Source organism: Octopus bimaculoides, chromosome 12 (assembly GCF_046866305.1).
Source record: "Octopus bimaculoides isolate indiv1 chromosome 12, ASM4686630v1, whole genome shotgun sequence".
NCBI lineage: Eukaryota > Metazoa > Mollusca > Cephalopoda > Octopoda > Octopodidae > Octopus > Octopus bimaculoides.
This window is the reverse complement of record NC_142939.1, coordinates 2966439-2989482: the sequence shown is the minus strand read 5'-3', so window position 1 is coordinate 2989482 and position 23044 is coordinate 2966439. Positions and strand designations below refer to the sequence as shown.

The window sequence follows — 23044 nt, the reverse complement described above, 5'->3', positions numbered from 1 at the left end:
CGTCATAGAATTAACGTGGTGAGAAGGAAACAGTTTCAAAAATTCCTTCATTGAATTAACGTGGTGAGGAGGAAAACAGTTTCAAAAATTCCGTCATTGAATTAACGTGGTGAGGAGGAAAGCAGTTTCAAAAATTCCGTCATAGAATTAACGTGGTGAGGAGGAAAACAGTTTCAAAAATTCCGTCATAGAATTAACGTGGTGAGGAGGAAAACAGTTTCAAAAATTCCGTCATAGAATTAACGTGGCTACCTCTATGGAAATGCAAATAACAAATGGTGTCCCACGGGGGACTGTCTTGGTGCCACTACTATTCATAGTGGCCCTCTCAAATATGCCCTCAGCTGCTCAGATAACCACCTTTGCTAGCTATGAAGATGATACAAAAGTCTCTCAGAGGATACAGAACTCTAGACATGATGTGCACCTGCAATAGTAGTTGGACACAATGTACAGGTGGTCTGAGGATAATAGCATGCAGTTTAAAGCTAGAGAATACTATGAACATACGAAGCTGAATGAAAGACGGACAGGATACACCAGCTGAGGAGAGATTGCAATCCCTGAATTAAAATCAGTGCATGAGTAATGATGCATCTTTCCAGGTGCATATTACTGAGTTGGCAATAAAATGCAGACAGTTGGCCAGATGGATCCTCAGAACTTTCAGAATGAGAGAAGAAGAAACTATGATGGTCCTCTGGAGGGCATTTGCTCTCAGCTGTTGAGATCACTACTCCCAACTCTGGTTACCATGCAGAAACCACCAGTGATGGAGAGCACTGCTGCACCTACCTAGCCAGCTCTATGCATAATGATGCTCTTCTTACTGGTCTACACTTGTCTAACACTTTGTTCTGAAGCATATATATATATATCAAGTTCTAAAATCCCTGTGATTCAAGGCTTTATGTGCTGCTGGACTCGCTCCTGTGCAGATGGCGCTTAAAAAACATCATTTCGAGTGTGGCCATTGCCAGTACCGCCTGACTGGCCCTCGTGCCGGTGACACGTAAAAGCACCCACTACACTTTCGGAGTGGTTGGTGTTAGGAAGGGCATCCAGCTGTAGAAACTCTGCCAAATCAGATTGGAGTCAGGTGCAGCCATCTGGTTCACTAGTCCTCAGTCAAATCGTCCAACCCATGCTAGTGTTTCTCAACCGTAACCCTTAAAATATATTACATGTCTCAAGGAACCCCCTACACAAACAAAATTATATACTATATCTTTCTCATATACTTTTCATCATAGGTAAGTATCATCTATATATATATATATATGGTTATATTTTTTTTTTTGATAAAATAATAGGTTAAATAGGATGATGTCTATATTACAATAACCAATAATATGTTGTGCATGTATAGTAATATTACAATCATGAAATTAGCATTAGCTTATCTCACTCTTTCTCATGTAACCCCTAGGAACCTTTTGCGGATCCCTTGGCATCCAGGGAATCCCGGTTCAGAAACGCTGCCTTATAGCTTCATTGGAGCACTCAACTATGAGTTTGCTGCATCTTATAGCAGAAACGGCTGTCAGCTAATGAAGCTCATAAGATAATCATTTATTCCTTTGTCATCTCATTTTCTTACTACTGCTCTATACTCATCCAGCACTTCATGCAGAAGCATATTGCATATTAAATTCTGCAATTTGACAAACTTAAACCATAAAACCTTGAATCAGGGGGATTTTAAAAGTCAGAATCTTGCACATTTCAAAACTGTATTTGAAGTTAGAATTACAAGTTGGAAGTACCTCAGCAATCAGTTTCTGTTGCCGATTTAGTAACCTTCTTCCTGCTAGTACAATCATCACTGTTGCGATAATAACAGTAAAGATTAACCGTATCAAGATTATCGGGAGATAAAGCTGTAGCATTTCTTAAAGACTTGTTTGAAACTATCTTTTGATCCATTAACCCAGGTTTATAATCCAATCTCATTCTCTGATAAGCTTATCTTGTTGAATGTCATCAATTAATGTCAGATTGTGACCATATTAACTCAGAGAAATGTTTCATGTTCATTAACAAAGCTATTATCAATAACGAAGGAGATTCTCAATAAATATTTAGCTGTTTAACATTTCAGCTCCATTTCCTTCAGTTTATCTAACTATTAGCATATATTAGGTTGATGACATCATCATAATTATCATCATCATCGTTGTTACCATTAGTGTTGTCTGTATTTTTATCAAAGTCATTATCATCATCATCATTATCAACTATATCATTACTGCCATTTTAACAATTGTGTTTATCATTTAGCAATTTCTGCACAAAGGCATTTTTGTTAGATTTATTTGATGTCAACTTCATTAATTTCAGTTGGGTTGATAAAGATATTTCCATTACAGTTTAGTGACAAAAAATAGTCACAAGTCATTCTTCATTAAGCATCTTTCTAGGCTAAAGTCTCTGGCAAAAGATTAATAAATCATAATGGGATTTCAACAGCTGCTTTAAATTCCACCAATGTTTCATTTCGAGTTTGACACATGAAGCTGGGTCAATAGCAATATTTTCAAGTAGCAAATTGTACCACAACAGATTGTATTATAACAATCTACTTCTTTCTGAGATGTGTAAAGAATTTCTAGATGTCAAATGAAGGGGTGAAACAAGAAGTGGCCCAGCTACAGCAGTCATCAGTAACTTTACAAAAGAGCCACACTAAACTGAACTCTCTAATTAGAAATTGTTAGTAGTGAATTAAAGTACCATACATATATGAAAAACAGCGACCATAGAAGAAATGTGGTAGAAAGATAATTAAATGTAAAGTGTAGCATAATTCCAGAGCCATTTCCATGAGTGGTAAATAAATAAATAAAATTTGGGAAGGCTTTAAGTGAGGACTGTAAGTATTTATTTGCAGAAGTCAATGAGTTGTTTTGGAATGCAGGGGTGGGGGTAGCTCTAAACAGTGATTTCTGAGTGAAGAGCAAATAGAAATATCATCATCAGCATCTTTTAACATCTTCCATGCTGGCATGAGCTGGTTTGCATAAATATATAAACACTGTCTGTGCCATGTAAAAAGTACTCATGATGGTGCCACATAAAAAGCACCCAGTACACTCTGTAAGGTGGTTGATGTTAAGAAGGTCATCCAGCTGTAGAAACCATGCCGAAACAAACAATAGGGCCTGGTGTGGCCCCTGGCCTTACCAGTTCCTGTCAGACCATCAAACCCTTGCCAGTATCAACATTAGATGATGATAAATATATATAAATGTATTTATTCATTTAGGAAAAATAAAGAATGATTTATAATTGATAAGAGATAATTGTTATTTAAATAATATTTTTCAAAAGAAATATCATTTTATGACTTTGAACTGGTGGACTGAATAGTTGACTCCATCTTATTTAGTTCTTGTTGAGATACTGCAAGGCTTCAATTATGTAAAGGTCAGTAAAACAAGAATCAAAAGTATGTTGCAATCATTTCATTTGATTACCTCTTTCACCTTAAAAAATTAGCTTTAAGCCTTGTCCACAGAAATCGATATTAATGAATTCTGCCTTCAATTAAGATATTCATCTAAAATGGATTAACCTTTGTGAAGAGCCCGAAGAAAAATATTAAACAATGAATTGTGATATGTGAATTGAATGAAGTGAGTGTAGCAACATTTGGAGTTGTGATTCTACAGCTGAAATTTTTAGATAGCAACTCACTGCTTGACCTATGGCTGTTGATGTGTAGATCGTATAAAAAGTCTACTGAGAAGAATGTTTCTGTGAGAAAGACCTTAGAGAACAAAACAAATATGCCTATGTGGTTATACATTCTGATTGAGAAATTCTTCTAATAACAGGAAGTAATTAGTTGAAAACTTTGGAATCAGTTAATAACTGTAATTTTCAAATCATTCATTTCATTGGTCGGAAGGATAGGTTTAGAGTTCTTGCACTGCCAATTACTGATACTCATTAGCACAAATTTTACTATAACATTATTTATCCAATCCAAAAGAAGTAAATAATGGATATTTAGTTCCATCAGGCGTTCATGCAAAGTCTTTATTATTGGAATAACTCCCATCGTCATAGTGGTGATGTTTGTTCTTTCTTGTTGGGTTGAGTTCAGCAAATATAAAGTAAGTCATCACAGAAACTGACATCTGACACTGCCTCATCCCTTTCTCTTATAAATTTAAGGGTCTTACTGAACTGAAACCTTGTGGTTTGGAAGCAAACTTCTTACCACAAAGCCACACGTGCTTGTGTGCACTTTCTCTTGTATATATATATATATATATATATATATATATATATATATATATATATATATATATAGGTGCAGGCGTGGGTATGTGGTTCCAATCACATGGTTCCGGGTTCAGTCCCACTGCATGGCACTTGGACAAGTGTCTTCTACTATTGTCTCGGCGGGGCTGACCAAAACCTTGTGAGTGGATTTGGTAGATGGGAAATAAAAGAAGCCTATCGTGTGTGTGTGTATATATATATATATATATATCTCGTTGCCAGTGCCCCTGGACTGGCTCTTGTGCGGGTGGCACATAAAAGACACCATTTCGAGCGTGGCCGTTTTCTTGCAGGTGACACGTAAAAGCACCCACTACACTCTCTGAGTGGTTGGCGTTAGGAAAGGCATCCAGCTGTAGAAACTCTGCCAAATTAGATTGGAGCCTGGTGTAGCCATCCGGTTGCACCAGTCCTCAGTCAAATCGTCCAACCCATGCTAGCATGGAAAGCGGACGTTAAACGATGATGATATATCTACATATATATATCTGTGTGTGTGTGTGTGCATGCATGTGTAATTGTGTCTGTGTATGTCACCCTGTCACTGCTTGGCAACCAGTGTTGGTGTGTTTGCCAGTGTTGTTTACCAAAAGCTTAGCAGTTTGGTAAAAGAGACCAATATAATAAGTTCTAGGCTTAAAAAATATGTCCTGAGGTCGATTTGTTCAACTAAAACCTTTCAAGGCAGTGCTCCAGCATGGCTGTCATCAAATGACTGAAGCAAGGAAGAGAATAAAAGAATATATATATATATATATATATATATACAGACTGTAAAAACTCTTTTTAGAGTCAATTCGCTGCTGTTGCACACCATATTTAACTACCCTTAAGAACAATATTTATAAACCCTCTCCTCAGATATGAAGCGGAATGGAGGAGAGAAGGGGAAGGGAAAGAAATATAGAGATAAGAGTGCTCACGTAGGCCTAATGAATTAGTGGAATGACAAATTTATATTTATAATCATACTTATACATGTAATCAAAGATATACTGCATAATTTGTTGGAGAACTAATGAGTCTAATGAAGTTTACTTTGGCTACAAGCAACTGCCTGCCATTTGCACAGTATTTTGCTGTCTGCATGGAGGTGAACTGACAGAGATGTTTGCATGCTGGGCAAAATGCTTAGCTGTATTCTGTCTGTCTTTATGTTCTGAGTTCAAATTCAGCTGAGGTCGAGTTTGGCCTTCATTCTTTCGGGGGTTGATAAATTATGTACCAGTTGTATACTGGAGTTGATCTAATCGACTGGCCCCCTCCCCAAACATTTCGGGCCTTGTGCCTAGAGTAGAAAAGAAAGAAAGGAAAAAAAATTTTGCTGTCAGCTTTAGTCAATCCAGGTAAAAAAAAAAAGAATATTATTCCAACTTCAGTCAGTTGGATGTGAAATACAGCCAGAGCTGAATCTGCATCAACAATTTATTCCATTTTTTATGACAACACATGCTAATGCATAAAATAAAGAATACTGATCAAAAACAAAAGCAACTAAACCAGCTATTTTATGATCTAGCACTGCTATTTCCAATTTCATTAGCTTAGTTTCTTCCCTTGTAATTTTCTGTTTAATGCTGTCGTCTTTCACTCTGTCACTTAATTTAAATGTTGACAATGGACACAATATCTCTCAGGGGATTTGAAATATTTCGATAAACTTTTTGGGCACTTTTTCAAGTCGCTGATTGGTTTGTTTTTTCAAAGTGGATTACATAATAAAATGTAGTTTGAATAATACTTTACCCCTATTTTTTTTTCTAGCATCAGTTAAATGATGATTTACAAATCTGGATATTGCATATTGTTTGTACAAGGGTTTTGTTTTTGTTTGACAATGGGATTATTTCCCTGCTGTTAACCAAGTTTACTCAAAGTCTCTCACAAATGGTGTGTAAACAATATCAAAAGGAATATAAACCGTAACAGAATCAGTCTGCTTGTAGGCTGCAGTGGCTGCTATCACTTATTTGCATTGTGAATACACAGCTGTGGAAACATTGCCAAATCAGATTGGTGCCTGGTGCAGACCTCGTTCAAACTGTCCATCCCATGCCAGCATGGAAAACGGACATTAAACAATGATGATGATGACACATATACGTATATGTGTGTGTGTGTGTATGTTTGTTTTAGTGTTCCCTTGTCTAGATGTCACATGATGGTTGTAAACAGATTTCTCCATCATACAAGTGGGGTTGTTTCCAGTTTTCCATGCGAAACCTGTCTGCCTATGGGAAAATATTATGTTACTTAGAAAAAGATGAGGAATGGCAAAAGGAAGGGTATCTGACCATAGAGAAATATGTCTCTGTACATTCTGTCTGGCCTATGCAAACACAGGAAATTGGATGTTAAGTAATGATGAGGAGGAGGAGATGAGAGAGAGAGAGAATGAGTAAGAGTGGTACTAAAGATATACTTTGCTACATTGAATATTAAACGTTATTACTCTATACTCTCGGTTTCCGTTATAGCTGTGCAGTTCAATGCAATGTTTTCCCAATATTTTAAATATTTCCATTGGATTCTGTTATTAATAGAAGGTTGAAAATATAAAATAATGTTTCTGTATAAATATTTTTACAAACTGACATTTTCAATTTAAAGAGATTTGCAAGGAGATGCATTCTGATTTTATTTCTCCTATTGGAAGTTGGCAATATTCTTTTTCATTACAGGGTCTTTACATAGAATCTAAAGAGATTCCATTATGGAAGAAACATTTTTTTTTTTTATGTATTAAAACAGGCAGAAAAGAAAGAACTCGGAGCCTATAGAATATTGTTTATTTAAAGCATGAGGGTTGGAAGTTAGTAAATTAGTTTGTTTATACTGAAGTTCAAAATATATTTATAGCTATTGGAATAAGTTTTCTCTGAGCAGATTTGCAACAATGGAAATACTCTATGTATAAAAAACAAAAAAATGTTTCTCTTAGGCTAACAGTAACTATTATGCCATCCTTTTTTAAAGGTGCATTAAAATCAAGTCATGTTTTCGACTTACAGATAAACAATAAGCTATTTGTGTGCTAAACTTTATCTCTTAACATTTTTTGATCATGATTAATGCTGGTATACCCAAGTTAGATGTATATTGCTCTCTTGGTTAATTAATTATTTTCATTAGGTATCTAGTGTAGTTTAATTTTAATTGTATCAACACTTTCAAAATGTTAGGTGAGTTCATTTGTCTGAGACAGAATGACCATTATCTTTCTCAAGCATTAATTTCCTTTTCATGTTATCATTTAGTTCTACTTCGGTCTCGATTGAATAGGTTTTCGATCAAAGAATTCTAACCATGTTCCTTAAATTTGCTTTAGTCACAATGTATCTAGGACTACATTATGTCATGTGTTCTTGTTTATCTTTATATCCTTTAATTCTTTAATTTGTTTTAGTCATTAGACTGCGACCATACTGGGGCACTGCCTTGAATTTTTAGTCAAATGGATCAACTCCAGTACGAATTTTTCAAGCCTGATGCTTATTCTATCAGTCTCTTTTGCTGAACTGCTAAGTTATAGGGACATAAACATACTAACACCAGTTGTCAAGCTGTGGTAGGGAGACACACACATATATATATATATATATATATATACATACATATATATGGGCTTCTTTCAGTTTCCGTCTATCAAATCCACTCACGAGGCTTTGGTCAGCTTGAGGCTATAGTAGAAGATACTTGCCCAAGGTGTCACTCAGTGGGACTGAACCCAGAACCATGCAGTTGGAAAGCAAACTTCTTACCACATAGGCATGTGAAAGTAATTTTAGGAATATTTGTTTGTTGAAGTTCCTCACTTCATGATTCTTGTTATTATCAGATATGTAGAATCATATTTATCTAAGACTGTCTTTGTCAAAGAGGAATGGCAAATGAGAAACCTACAACTGTGTGATTGTGAGTCCAGCGTAATGACTTATTACATCTTTGAACAAAATCGTTTCAGTCTACTCGGCTGTAAATGAATACCACCCCAGTGCTAGTTCAGTTCTCTCTCTCTCTCCATTCAACTGTTACATTTCAGATGTTCAGCTGAGTTGAGAATGGTAGGGTCAAAAAACGATGTCTTTGTGTACCTGTCATTGCACAGCCATCTAAATCCGTTACAAAACAACTCTTGTGAGTTACAGCTATGGTCATTGCTTATTATTTTATACTCTGCTGTAAATATTGTCCATGAAAAGAAATTCTCATTAATGAAATTAAAAAGAAATATACACAGACTTTGAAATATCAGTTTTTATCAAAAATGAAAGAAAACACAGCAAAGCATCAAAAATGTATTGCATTTATTGAAAATCGTTGCAGTTAGCAGAATAACAAATGGCTGCAACTTGAGTGTTTTAACAATTGTTATCGATGTGTCAGTTTCTTTTTCTTTTCTCTTTAGTTTTTCTTTGATTTAATCCTCATTTTTTTTTTCAACTGGCTCATCTCAATTCTAAATAAACCATTTCTTTCATGATATCACTTTAATTTTCTGTTGTCTGAAAATCTTGCTACCTTGGTGAATATTTAGTTTGTAAGAATCGGTCTGGGTTTTCATTTTTCCCTTGTTAGACATCATTTCCAACTTACAAAACTGGAATTAAGAGAAGAATATTCCAAAATTTACAGATAAGGGTAGAAAGGGATAAAAAAAGGTATTAAATGATGATGACATATTCTGGCTTGATCTGTTTTTTCTTTTTTTCTTTTTAATAATGCACGTATGTATGTACATGTAGTCCGAATATTTATGTAGAAGTACATTTAAAGATATGCGTGTATATTTTGTCGTTAAATGTGTATACTGCACATTTATATTAAGTGTGTATATTTATGTAAGTCAATGTGTGTATTTGTTTGTATACATGTAAACACGTGTTTATGTGTGTGTATGTATGTGTATATATATACATTCTAAAAAATTAACCAACCACTCAGACTAAAACTTACCATTCCAGTAGCACACCAAGACACCATTCACAACATCTACACAACTTCAATTTCATGTTAGAACATTGTACCTGAAATTACACTTTAACAGCTGAACAAGCTGGTGGTGGTGGTGAGAGGAGGAAGTATGGGACTGCATGGAGTCATGTCATTATTCATTTTAAAATGATTGAAGAAGAAACAGCAAATAGATGCTGAAACATGGCTACATGATTAGAAATAGTTTACCACATGAATGGATTATCAATATTCACAGTTAGCCAAAGTACCAGAACCACTAGCAACAGCAACTAAGTATCAATCCATATAATGGATAGAGAGACCTATAATAGAGAGAGACAATGTCTCTATGTGGTTATTTGACCTGCTAAATACAGCAGCCAAATTCCCTGAAACCATGCCCTACAATCTTATAAAAGGTGGGATATACTGGACAATGTAGTCCTAGAGTATAAAAAGATTGGATGGCCACATCTGGAATGCCTTTGATCATAAACCTGCTCAGTGGGGGTTGACCTGGATCTAAACAATAACAATAACGGCAATGGTATATCTTAACGAAACCTGAAAACAAACGACTAATTACTAACAGAGAACATTACTTGGAAGAAAGCATTCTACATTGTGACAAAGTCAGAACAACCCTGTGTTCCTTTAAAATATGATCCTACTTGCTTAATTGGGCTGACAGAAACGAATCTCTTACATGCAGATGGAAGGAGGCTAAATATGAACCAGGTGTTAAGTAATTTAATGACATCAACCAACCAACAGCTGAGGGAAAAGAGATGAATATATAATAACAAAAAAAAAAAAAGGTAGATAGTATGTATAATTTGAGAAAAAACTTGGACATGAATAACAAAATAACATGAAAATAATGTCTGTAGAATTATGTATGAACCTTGGTACCTTGATCAAGATTAAAATGTTCAGTATGATGACTCAATCAGCAAAAGCAAAGTGACAAGATATGAACTGATGAGACGATAACATGCCTTTTAGTGTAGATGAGGAAATTACCCACAATACTTTTGCAGTGCTTGTTTTGGTTGCAGAGTTTAGTTTTTAAATAAAACTTTAAAGTCATGGTTTTGAATATAAAGTGGATCAAGTTGAATCTTTTCCATTCAACGATTATAAATCCCACCAAATCTAGGACAGTTAATGAAGTGAGAAGTGTGTTGATATAACCTCTACAGGCATGCATACAAGCAAGTAGATAGTTACATCTTGAAGTTTATTGACAGAGAATTCAAGAACAAGACAAATGAAATACTTCTTGTATAAAATACAAACAACAGCAGTCAACAATGTGAAAACTAAGAGAATTATGCACACCATTTCAAGAAATAATCTGTGAAACATTAGCATATCTGGTTGCAAGACTCACTGATAAAACTTATGGCATTCACCAAAAAAGGAGAAATCATAAGGAATGATGTTAGAAATTGAAACCTGGCAACAAATGATATCCCAACTAGCTTCTGATGTGCATGAATAAAGAAGGTACTTTCTGTTCGGCAATCAAAAGGGAACAAGGATCCGAATAAATTTGGGGATCAAAATATATAAAAATATCTAAAATTATCACTTTTAATCTGATAATCTCTAAATATCAACTTAAAGGACAGACCAGTTGGGTCAGCTGGCTGAAATAAGTGTTATAAACCCAAACTGGAATGTCTAAGTTTAAAAGGTTTTAATCAACTAAAAATACAGTAATCTACAATACAAACAAAGATTGTTAAATTGTAAGCAAAACTAAACTTCAACGCAATAACAGTTTTATGCAGCGAATTGCTAATCTCGACTAACTAAAAACTGACACTGAACACGTGCCGTAAACAGAACTCTGCACAGTTGCACTGCCGGCAAATAACAGCAATCGAGACAAAGTCACATGATCAAAACTAAAATCACAACAATTAGTATTTGGAAATAAACACGGAAGACTAATATATATAGAACAATTAAAATCTGTAGGAACTTATGAAACTCAAAACACAAATGGGAAACATTGCTTCTGAATTATGACCCCAAAATCAGCTGCAATATCTGTTGTTACTCAGCTCGTTAAATCATGATTTAGCTAGGCAATAATAAAATGTTACATCCATGAGAACCTGCTTCAGTACAGTTTTCTTTGCCTCCTTGACAAGTCAGCTATATGAAACTGACAAGAAGAAAGTGATTTTTGTTTTTAGAAATAAGAAAATGCTGGAATCAGGATACAACCAAGAATGAACTGCAAGCTGTCGAATTTGTGTAAATAATGGAGATTAACCAAGTAGAATGAATTAAAGAGACTGCAAGATATTGTTTGAAACTGTTGAACATTCCGAAAGTCTCTTAGCTGCCCTATAGTGATGCTCATAATACTTTATTTTAATCTGGTTTCTTGAGGAATATTGAACTATAAAGTAACCGAAGAAAAAGTCAATGAGAAACATTGAAATTTACAGAAGTTAAATCGAGTGGATCTGGAAATGAAATAATCTGCATATCATGAGCTGTGAGTCAGATTCATATCATGAGCTGTGAGTCAGACTCATCCAACTGATGAGGCTCAAGTTATTGAGAGAGAGAGTCAAAGTGAATTCTCTAACTCAATCGATAATAATTTGTCATGGCCTTCATAGGCCACCTCATCCACATTTAGAGATTCATCGTTGAATATTGCTGATAGAGTGGAAAAACACGCCCAAGGTGGCTAAAATAAAGAATCTAATTACATGTTTTCTCGGGTTAGAAATTCAACATGATTAGAAAGCTGAGAATTCTTGTTAAAAAACCTGGCAACTCCAGATGCTTCTGGTCAGTTATTAAAGCAAGCATCAAAGACAAGCTTAAACTAGAAACTGCAGATGGGTATAGATACAATAACTACATATATGAATGAAGGTGGAGGTGAGGTTTTTAGGTGCACTTACAAAGGTAAGATTATTCATCACATAGATTTCTTAACTGGTAACTATGAGAATATATATATGGGTGTGTTTCTGTGTGACCACATACATGTACATACATATGAATGCATGTATGTGTATATTATATATAAGATGATGTCCATGAGGTGTGTTTGCATATATAAACAGAGGTATGGCTGTTGGATGAAGGAGCTTGCTTTGTGGCCATGTGGGTCATGATTTAATTCAAGAGAGCAGTGAGTGCCTTTGATGATAGTCTCATTCTGACCAATAATGTTTGAGTGAAATTTGAGAGGTGGAAATCGTGGGAGGCATGTTATATATATATATATATATATATATATATATAGACACAAACACACACACAGATATACAAAGAAAAATATATATGTAGATATATATTACTATATATTATATAACTTTCTCCAACTCTCTTTCTCTCTCTCACCACATATATATATATATATATATATATGAAAATGTGTGTATGTGTGTCACATGTAATTATAACAGATTTAAAAGTGTATATCATATTGCAATATACACCCAAGGCTACATATGTTTTACGAAGATAAAAACAAAAATAGACAGAAATTAAGAACTGTAAACAATATATCAGTCGATGAGAATTGAAGCAATAACAACATATGAAGTGGTTATGAGACTTAGCAGGAGGATGTTAGTTCAAGTAAATAATGATATTTATCACATGGAAGGTTTCAAAAGTTGTACAAACACTCCTTGACAATTTACTTAATTGTTCATTAGGGACAGAAAAAAAAAAGAGAATTGAAATTTAATATTTTACCAAATTTTATTTCATGTATGAATTATATAATGGAGTAATTTTTCCTTTGTTTTCATACAAATATTGTTATTTTGTTTCATTTTTTTTATGCATCATAATAATCATAAAATGTTATATCTGTACAATGCACACAGCTAGATATCCAATGTGAACAGAAAAAAAACAGAAAAGAACAAATTGAGTCTCATAACAGTTTTTTTATGTATTCTATTAACGACACATGGGTATATCTATGAATGTGCATGTGTATATCTTTATCAATATACTCTATATGTGCATACACGTGCATGTGTGTGCATGTATATATATATATATATATATATGCATACATGCATGTAACTACACACACATATATATCAACAATATTAAGCATACAAAACTGATATAAGAGCAAATTCATTCCTATATGTATGCACCTCTGTGTGTGTATATTTATATATATATTTATGTATATATATGTGTGTGTGTATGTGTAAATATATATATGTATATATATATGCATGCATCAATACGTATATACCTGTGTGTGTGCATGTTTCTCAGCATGTGTGCATATATATATATATATAAATTCAGGCCTATGAATATATGTATATGAATGTATGCGTTGATAAATGCATGTACTTTACATACACACATATATACATATATATATATATATATACACATATATATATATATATATATATATATATATATATACACACACATATATATATATATATACATATATACATATACACAAATATATAACACACATATATATATACGCATGTAGAAATATATGTACACACACACACATATATATATATATATCTGTATACATTCATAGGCATAAATATATCTATTGACATAAATTTATGAATATATACCGATATATGCAAATACTGAAGCAGACATACACACATGCACAAATATCTAAAAATATATATCCACATATGCATATATATACACACATAGACATGTATATACACATATGCACATGTATATATATATAAATATAGTCACATATGTATATATACACATTTATATACATGTATGCATATATATATATATATATATATGCACAGATACTTGTGTATATCTATGAGTCTATATATAAGTGTATGTGTATATATATGCACAGACACTTGTGTATGTATATGTACATGTATATACAAGTATATGTATGTATACATATGTACATGTCTATTTATATATCCATAAAGATGTATGTGCACATTTATATAGACATGCATATATATATATTCATATATATATGCATATATATATGTACGTATATATACATATACGTATGTATGTATATGTGTATATATATACATATATGTATGTATATATACATATGTATGTATATATACATACATATATGTATGTATCTATATATACATATATGTATGCATATATATATATGCATGTATATACATATATGTATGTATAAACATATATGTATTTATATACATGTATATATGTGTTAATTTATATATGTATATGCATATATATATATATATATATATATATACACACACACTTCATATATATGTATATATTCAGCTGTGTGTATATATTTATAGAAATTTGTGCCTATATGCTCACGCATATATACACACACACATTATATATATATTCATTTATTGTTGTTTCAGAAAAATAGAATTTCTTCTAAATATGTTAAATAATAAAAGAATCACTCAGGTAATTTTTGAACTTAAATGCAAGATTATGTACATTGGTAAACCAGAACCACATTAGTTTTGGAAAGATATATTTCAAGACTTATTTTTACTGTATTTGAAGCATGTAAGAAACCATTGTAAATTCTGTGTGATTTCTTTGAATTCTTCTAATTTTAAGAAATTGTTTTCTAGCCACAGGATCACAGATCTTGACAGATCTGTTGTCTTACTGATTGCCTTTGAAATGTCATCAGTGATAGTAGTGAAGTAATTAATGGCTTGAATTGGCTCCCATTTCTACTTTAAAATATATCTCAGCAAGAGATTTAAGCTCTGCTGATTTTATTATATCTGTTTTACTGTTTCTGTTCAAACAAACCAACATACCAGGAAAATTAGGTACAAAAGATTCAGTTGGGAAGAGAGAGAGAGAGATATGATAATTGCTTTTATTTCTAAATTTTTTAAAACTGATGACATATTTATATTTGATTCTCTTTTTAAACTGAAATATTTATTAACAAACAATTTTTATTTCTCTTAGCCATACCTCATGTATCATAAGAAATAACATTTAAAAAAAAGCCATACTTCGAACTTTCCTTTCAAATATCTTCAAAATAAAATAGCTAAATGTCTTCATGTCGTTAATCAGGTAGACACATGTAGAAATATAAAGATATGAATTTGAAATGATTTGTGCACAGTTGATTTTTTTCCTTTTATTTTGTTTGAGAAATTTTTTCAGTAAATTTTCAAATAATTCATTTGTTTGAACAAAGCACACATACACACAATTCTTCATAATATTTTCATCCTGTGTGTGTTGGGGAGGGGGGCTATGTCTCTAAGCCAAAATAAATCAATAAATGAGTCCATGGATATCTAAACACAAAATCCATTTTTGTAATTCCACTAGGATTGAACAAGGGCCACACCAGTATTTTCTGTTAATAAGCCACAGAAAAATGAAAGGGCCATTCAATCTTTTCCTTTTCACTGTTTATTAAATTAAAACAACGGCCCCAAATTCTACTTTTTTGTTTGTTTTAAAGGGCTTTGGTTAAAATAATTTTATCTCCGTCATCCCTCCCTCCTTATATATTTTCTCCTTTTGATTTTTCTTTTCCAAGTTTAATGAAGTTTGATAACAATAATAATAATCATAATCAAAAGAGTCGATAGCTTTAGTACAAATATATTTTCTATTAAGCTATTGTTCTCTCTTGCTTCTAAGTTTTTTTTTTTTTCAATCATCAAAAACAGTTGATAACAGCATTTAACAGTAAAATTGTCAACATAAAATTTCCTGTGAGGATACATAACATCAAGTATTTGGAATTTGCTTCTTATTGCCTTATTCTGAGTCAGGCTGAGAAGAAATTCTAAAATATGTTTCACGCACACATACACACAATCTTTACACACACATACATGTGTGTGTATATATATATATATATATATATACACATACGTACATTATATATTTGTATATATTATTATTAGATACTGATACAAGTTTTTGAATCCTGAGTTTCACATTGACAATTGTTCAAATAGTTTACAGAATCAGAACAGTGTAAACTCAGAGCTACAATCCAAGAAGCTTCAGATTCTAATAAAATACAAACACAACACCTTATTTATTCAATACTTTTTCCCATTTGTGAATGCAAATGTCCAGCAATCCCTATACATATAAATATATATGTATGTATGTATGTGTGTATATACATATATATATATATATATATATATATATATATATACACTCACATTTTCACACTATGTTGGAAAACAACCGAGGAGTACTCAATGCAAACATAGTGCAGTAATCTAATCTTGTAGGTTTAAATACCATATATATATATAATGTGTGTGTGTGTGTATGTATATCCATACATGTATGTGTATATACATGTAAGTATGCCTATACATATATATATATATACACACACATATGTATGATTATATATATTTGTATATATGTATTTATACATACGTTTATATATTTGTATATGTATATACATATATATAAACATATATTTGCATATATATATATATATATATATATATGCCTATGTATATTTCAAAGCATGCACAAACACAGATTTACAAAAAAGAAAAAAAAAAAGAAAAAAAAAAAAAGAACCCAATTAATGAGAACCAACCTGATATCTTTAAAGGTTCTGTTTGAATCTGTAGCAAATCAAATTTATTGAACCGAAACAAATGAGAATTAAACCACGAAAATTGTGATAATTTCTCATTTCTTTCAATTAACGATTATTTTGTTGCCATTTTTTTTTATTTTTCCAACTTTTCCTTCTATATGCTTTGTCATAAAATTATATGTCCAGCCATGGATAGAATAGATTTGTTATTTATTTATACGAGGAAGCTGGTTTATTAATCAACATTTTATAGGCCAGGCATTTGATGCTGTCTGTTGCAGCAGCTATCAAACAACAGGTATGTTACAATGAAATAGAGCCGTAAGAGAGTGAGAGTAAATGAAAAATTAAAGATAAAATAATGAAACAAACAACAAACCAGCATCAAAACAAGTCTTTATATAACTTGTCTGTTCGTCTACGGCTAAATGCCCCTTAAACTAATTTACTTTGATCTACCTGAACACATTTGTTTTATGTGGTTTATTTTGTCATTTGTCTGGCAGTAGTTACTAATCCATTTGATTTGGTTGGTGAAAGTGTTTTCTTAGCTAAACAGTTATAGAATTAACATAGCTAAATAGTAGGTTATTTTCAGTTTCCTATTTGAATGCTTTGATCCAGCCATTAAACATTTCTCACTTATTCTGTCTCACTATCAAACACTTCCTACTTATTGTGTATATATATATACATACACATATATATATACACATACATATATATATATATAAATATATATAAATATATATATATATATATACACACAAACATATATATATATAGATAGATTTATATATGTGTTTGTATGTATGTTTATTTGCAGCTTCATATCCTTGTTTTTTTTTTGTATATTTAACATAAGGCGTATATCCTTGTTCTTTTTATATACTTTCAGTTTTTTCTTTATATATATATTTTATACATATATAAAAATTTTTGAAAGGACTGGGAAACATTTTCTTTTAAATAAATTTAAAGAAATAAAAAAGAAGCCTCTTAAATTTTAGTTTCAAACTGGAAATCTAATGCCAACAGTTTGATATGGTCTTTGTTATATTAAGAAATCTAATCCAAATGAAAAAAAAATCTTTTGTTACATTTTGATGGATTTATTTACTTTTGTTCGGACTCTACCATAGTTAATAACATTTTTTTACTCAAAATATTTGTGATTATTTCTATTGTTATACTTTATTCTTTGTGATTGCGTTGTTAGTGTTAGTTCCACTTTAAACACAATGATCAGTTCCTGAATGCTAGAATCTTTGTCTTCAATTCACCAGACAATAGATTGTTGATTGTGTTGACAGTAAGCACCAGTCCATGCCACAACAAATTTGGAGTCAATTTTACCAGCATTTTTGCTTTTTTCTGAAATATGTTCCAAAAGCTAACCTGAGAAATAGTTTCCTTTTTGCTTGTCAAATATTTTGTTTCTGGATTTTATTTTTTTAAACAGAAATCTATTAATTCCTTCAATTTTTTCTATTTATTAAAAATGATGGCTTCCATTTTCTCCTCAATATTCTTGTTTTAATTGTTGTTCTTCTGATGCAGAAAGTATGTTGACAATTTTAGTATCAAGTTTGCTTCCAGTTATGATTAAAAAGCATAAAATTAAAAATAATAATAAAGGCTTCTTTTTTTTTGTTTTCAAATCATTTCAAAGAAAATTATCTGTTTAAAAGTGTCTGTTCGTATAGTTTGGCTTCATTTTTCTTTTAAAATATTCATTATAATCATTTTAATTTTTTCTTTTTAAATATTTTACTCTATATATTGGTTTAGTAAGGAAACCACCAAAATGGTTCTGCTGCCAGTGATGAAATCAATTTTTCCTTCAAATTTATATTTTTTTTAATGTTTTTTTTTTTTAATACTTCAAACAAAAAAATGGAATAAAATAAATGTATTTTATACAAGAACACAGAAAAAATTTCCAATTCTTAGATAGACCTCCCTTCCCCTCAGAAAGCTCCATTCAACTAAAAAAAAAAAACAAAGTTATCAATCTCTGTTGTTTCTTTGCTCAGGAGATTTCTCAATGCACACTCGGGGCCCAAACTTTCCACAGCCTACTTCAGGTTTGCCAATGTTTTCGAGTGCAAAGCACTTCAATAATTTGGTATTGTGTTATCCAAGATTGGTCCTAAATAATGATTATTAAAAAAAAAAAAAAAAAAAAAATTAAGAATAGTAAAACCCAACTCCTTTTCCATTCGTGTACTCCTCCTTATCCTCCTCCTCCACCTCGTCCTCTCAGTTCAATAGATTTGTGTATCTTTTCAACACTGTCTTCTTTCACCTCTTACCTTTCTCTCTGCTCCATCTTTAACCTTGTCTAATTCACTTGCATTGCTAATAAGGCAGACCCTCAAATATCCAATTTGACATTTTTTCATGATAAAGATAGTAGGTGGGGGGGGGGGGGGTTCAGGTTGGAGTATGTTAGCTTTAATAAAAATGATGTTTCAAAGAGGTGGGAAAATGATTTCTTCTTTTGCTTGTAAATATGTAAGGCCATAAAACAAAACATTAATAATTAAAAGCAAAACTTAAAATGCTAGAATAAATAAAGTGACATGTATATATATACATACATACACACAAGTCTGGACTCTAGCAGATGTGAGTGTTTAGTGTTGGTCCAGCTTGTTTCCATGTTTGCAAATATTAGAATTCAGAGAAATAAATTCATAAATTTCTCAGTATTTTCAAATTGCTTTCTTAAACTTCTCATGTAAATATTAATGAATTTCTTTAATATATATATATATTTTTCTGCCTTCATTCAAAATCCAAGCAAAATCTGATGAATTATGATGACAGATATTAATATTGTCATTATTATGAATATTATCTTAAACTGTCATTATGATGAATACTATCTTAATATCGTTCATCGATACACACATTATTTACTTTATAGAAGTTTTAAGATTTCTGTTTGCAACTTGCAAAGCAAATTCAGTTTAACTTTGTAATAAATCTTGTTAAAGCTCAAATATATTAAGTTCATTCAAGACATTTGTGTTATGAAACTTATAATTTATAATCCTTTAATACCTTCAGAAAGAGTTTGTTCTCATAATGATAATGAAGAAACTTATATAAAATGATGGTGGTGGCATTCCTTTAGTGGCTATTTCTAACAACTGAACGGTTTAACACCCATCGTCATGAAACTCCACTTAGATAGAGAGAAGTGATTTTGTGACCTGTTTTCTTATTTTTAATTATTTATTAAGGGGAAAGGGGCAATCCACAACCAGATTCAGTAATTTCTGTTTAATTCTTTTAGAGAAGTCGAATAAAAATCAGCAATCTTTCATAACAGAACATAGTTAAATAGTTATGTATATGGTTCTTACCTAGCTTGCTACTAATAATGACAATGTTGCTGTAATTATTGCATATCAATACCATATAACAGAAAAATCTCCAGCAATAACATTGAATTTCATTTAGTAGTAATTGTGTGTGAGAGAGAGAGAGAGAAGAAAGGATTATATAAAATTTTTCTGTGGGGATGATGACACAGTTTAAACTAGTTTGCTAAATATAATAAATCAAAATGAAAAAAAAAAAAAAAGCAAATCAGGTCAAAGGGCATAGGAGGACTGATAGTGATGAGACAGACCGGTGTGCTCTATGCAGCAATCGACATTTAGTTACAGGATGCTTCAGTGGATGGTAATAGCAACAGCTGTGAAATGTCATTCAGTGTTGTTCTCTTGATGAATCTGGGTATTACAGTTTGCTAAACTTATGCTAAGAGCTCACCATTTTCTACTGCAAGGACCACACACACACACACACGCATACATATGTATGCATATATAAACATACATATATGTATGTAAATCTTAACATATTTGTTAGGATTTATGCAAAAAAAATCTTATTAATGCACACATACATGTTTATATTCAGCCTATGAGTATGTATGCATGCATTTGTAAGTATGTGTGAAAGTATATATAAGTTCCAATATAAAAGATGTTCTTCGGTTTGGCAGCCATCTGTGTGTGCAAAATACTCTCAAAATCTGCTGTTGCTTCTGACTTTTTTTAGGCTGTTTATAAATCTTATAAACTGGTGTGTTTTTCTTTATTTTTAAGTCTGTATTCCCATCTATCCTTCCTCTCCATTCTGTTCATCTTTCCCGTAAGCTTCATGGTCAGGATATAAATTTGATGAGACCCCAACATATCACTTGGGTTAACAAGACACAAAATAGGCTGAATGGGAGTAGTTGTGGTGAAAAATTACTTTCTTCACTACGTTTGTCATTGTGGTTTTTATGACCTGCAAAGAAAGGAAGAAAAATATTAAAGAATTTGCAGCATTATTTCAATTAATTTATTAAACATAAGTCATTATCATCATCATCGTAAATATTTATTTTATATTTTAGGATGGTCATTTTTTTTCAAAATAAACACATGCACTATATATTTATTCTTCGCTCCAGGCTTATTATTGTTCTCATTTTATGTCTTTTGTTTGGAAGTCTTTTGTCACACATCCCGCAATTTCTTCAGCCTCCATCCTCCGTTTTGGCAAAAAAAAAAAAAGACCATTCTGAAATATAACAATATCTGTTTGAACATACGATTTCACATAAGGAATCTCACAAAAACAAAAATGTAATATTTAAACAAATCAAAAGAATGGTTGTGAATTGTTATGGAACTGCTGTAAGGCTGTTGAGCTTCTTCTTAGGACATGTCCATCTTATAGCAGATTTTTGGTTCAGTTGAACTTCATTAAACCTAGAGCTAAATGCAAATTCCTGTAATAGCAAATATCCAAACTTGAAAAACATATTCCACCCACACAACTGAAAAAAGTGAGTATCGTTAAGTAGTATGAGAAAAAAATGTACCTGTTTGTTTTTTGTAATGAAATAAAACAACAACATACTTATAAAACTTCATAAATCATCTCTTTACAAGAGAGAGCTGGATAAATACCTCCAGAAACAATGGTCATGTCAATTGATTCTTTCTTTTATAAAGTTCTGAAAGCATTTCCAGTATAATGTGCAAATATTTTGCTTCTGGTAGGTTATTTTCTTTTTTTTAATTGATGCCAAAATATATTCTTTAAGTCAATAAATTGCTTGTACCACTTCTATCATAGTTACATCATTAGCAATATCAATCCTGGAACATATATCTATTTCAGTTCTATATTTAAGAAATGAGGAATTATGTACATTATTTACATGTGACAAATATTTGTCCTCATCTTGTTTGTTGTTAACGCAACATTTCAACTGATGTACCCTCTAGCCTTCATCAGGTGTTTTGGGGGAACACTGAGTTCTCATTCCTAAGGTATTTTTCCATGTTGTTGTTATTATTACTATTATTATTCAGGTCACTGTCTGTAATCAAACTCGGAATCTTGGGGTTAAGAGCACGGGCTACTAACCCCAAGATTCTGAGTTCAATTCCAGGCAGTGACCATAATAATGATAATAATAATAATATCGAAAAATACCTTAAGAATGAGAACTCAGGTTCGAAATTTCCCCAAGACACCTGATGGAGGCTGGAGGGTATATCAGCTGAAACATTGTGTACGAATAAATATCTGCACTTTGGTAAAGAACAGAGTTGAAGAAAACTCCTGGTTACTACTTTGACCCTTCCCAATGCTTCCTTCTCTTTTTAAATAGTGACAAAAACCTGCACAAGATTAAAATCTTCCTTCCACCCAGCAATTTCCTCTTTATCTAAGGTTGTACATTCATAATAGGATCCCACCCAATTCCAAGTCACTGATCACTTTCACTTCTAACTTGAAAACACCACCATTTTCTATACATAGCTTTCATCTCAATGATTACTTCAAGAGGCATTATTTTCAATAATACCCAAGCATTCTTCAAAATCCCCAAGCATTCTTCAAAATCATACCTAGAGTATTTCAATTCACAGGCCAATATCAGTTCACACAATCACCATCAGTAAAGTTTATCATCAGAGAAACAATATCCCCTGAAAGAGTTTTCTATCTGAAATGATAGATTCCTTTTCTTTCTTCTCAAGGCAAATCACTTTATAACTATCTGTATTTCAGTAGAACAAACTAATCACTTCGTGAGCAACTTCCAGGAAATTTCCAGGATGGTACTTCCAGAAAAATTCCAAGGACTTCCTCGAAAGTTCCGAGAGTTTCATGGAAATTTCCGAGGACAAG

General features: G+C 32.0%; 1 protein-coding gene and 1 long non-coding RNA gene across 7 annotated transcripts in view; one reads left to right on the top strand and one right to left on the bottom strand.

Moving 5' to 3' along the window:
• LOC149132942 (uncharacterized) overlaps nucleotides 1–23044 on the top strand; it is a 57425-nt gene that overhangs the window by 5394 nt on the left and 28987 nt on the right. The gene's annotated exons all lie outside the window — the stretch shown is intronic.
• The window catches only part of LOC106876447 (cell adhesion molecule 2), an 877233-nt gene continuing 862771 nt past the window's right edge, over nucleotides 8583–23044 (bottom strand). For all 6 annotated transcript variants that reach the window (XM_089360683.1, XM_089360685.1, XM_089360682.1 and 3 more), the window contains one exon: nucleotides 8583–21142. In XM_089360683.1, the coding sequence (XP_089216809.1) occupies nucleotides 21136–21142 (7 nt within the window). In that variant the 3' untranslated portion in view covers nucleotides 8583–21135. The remainder of the gene's footprint in view (nucleotides 21143–23044) is intronic.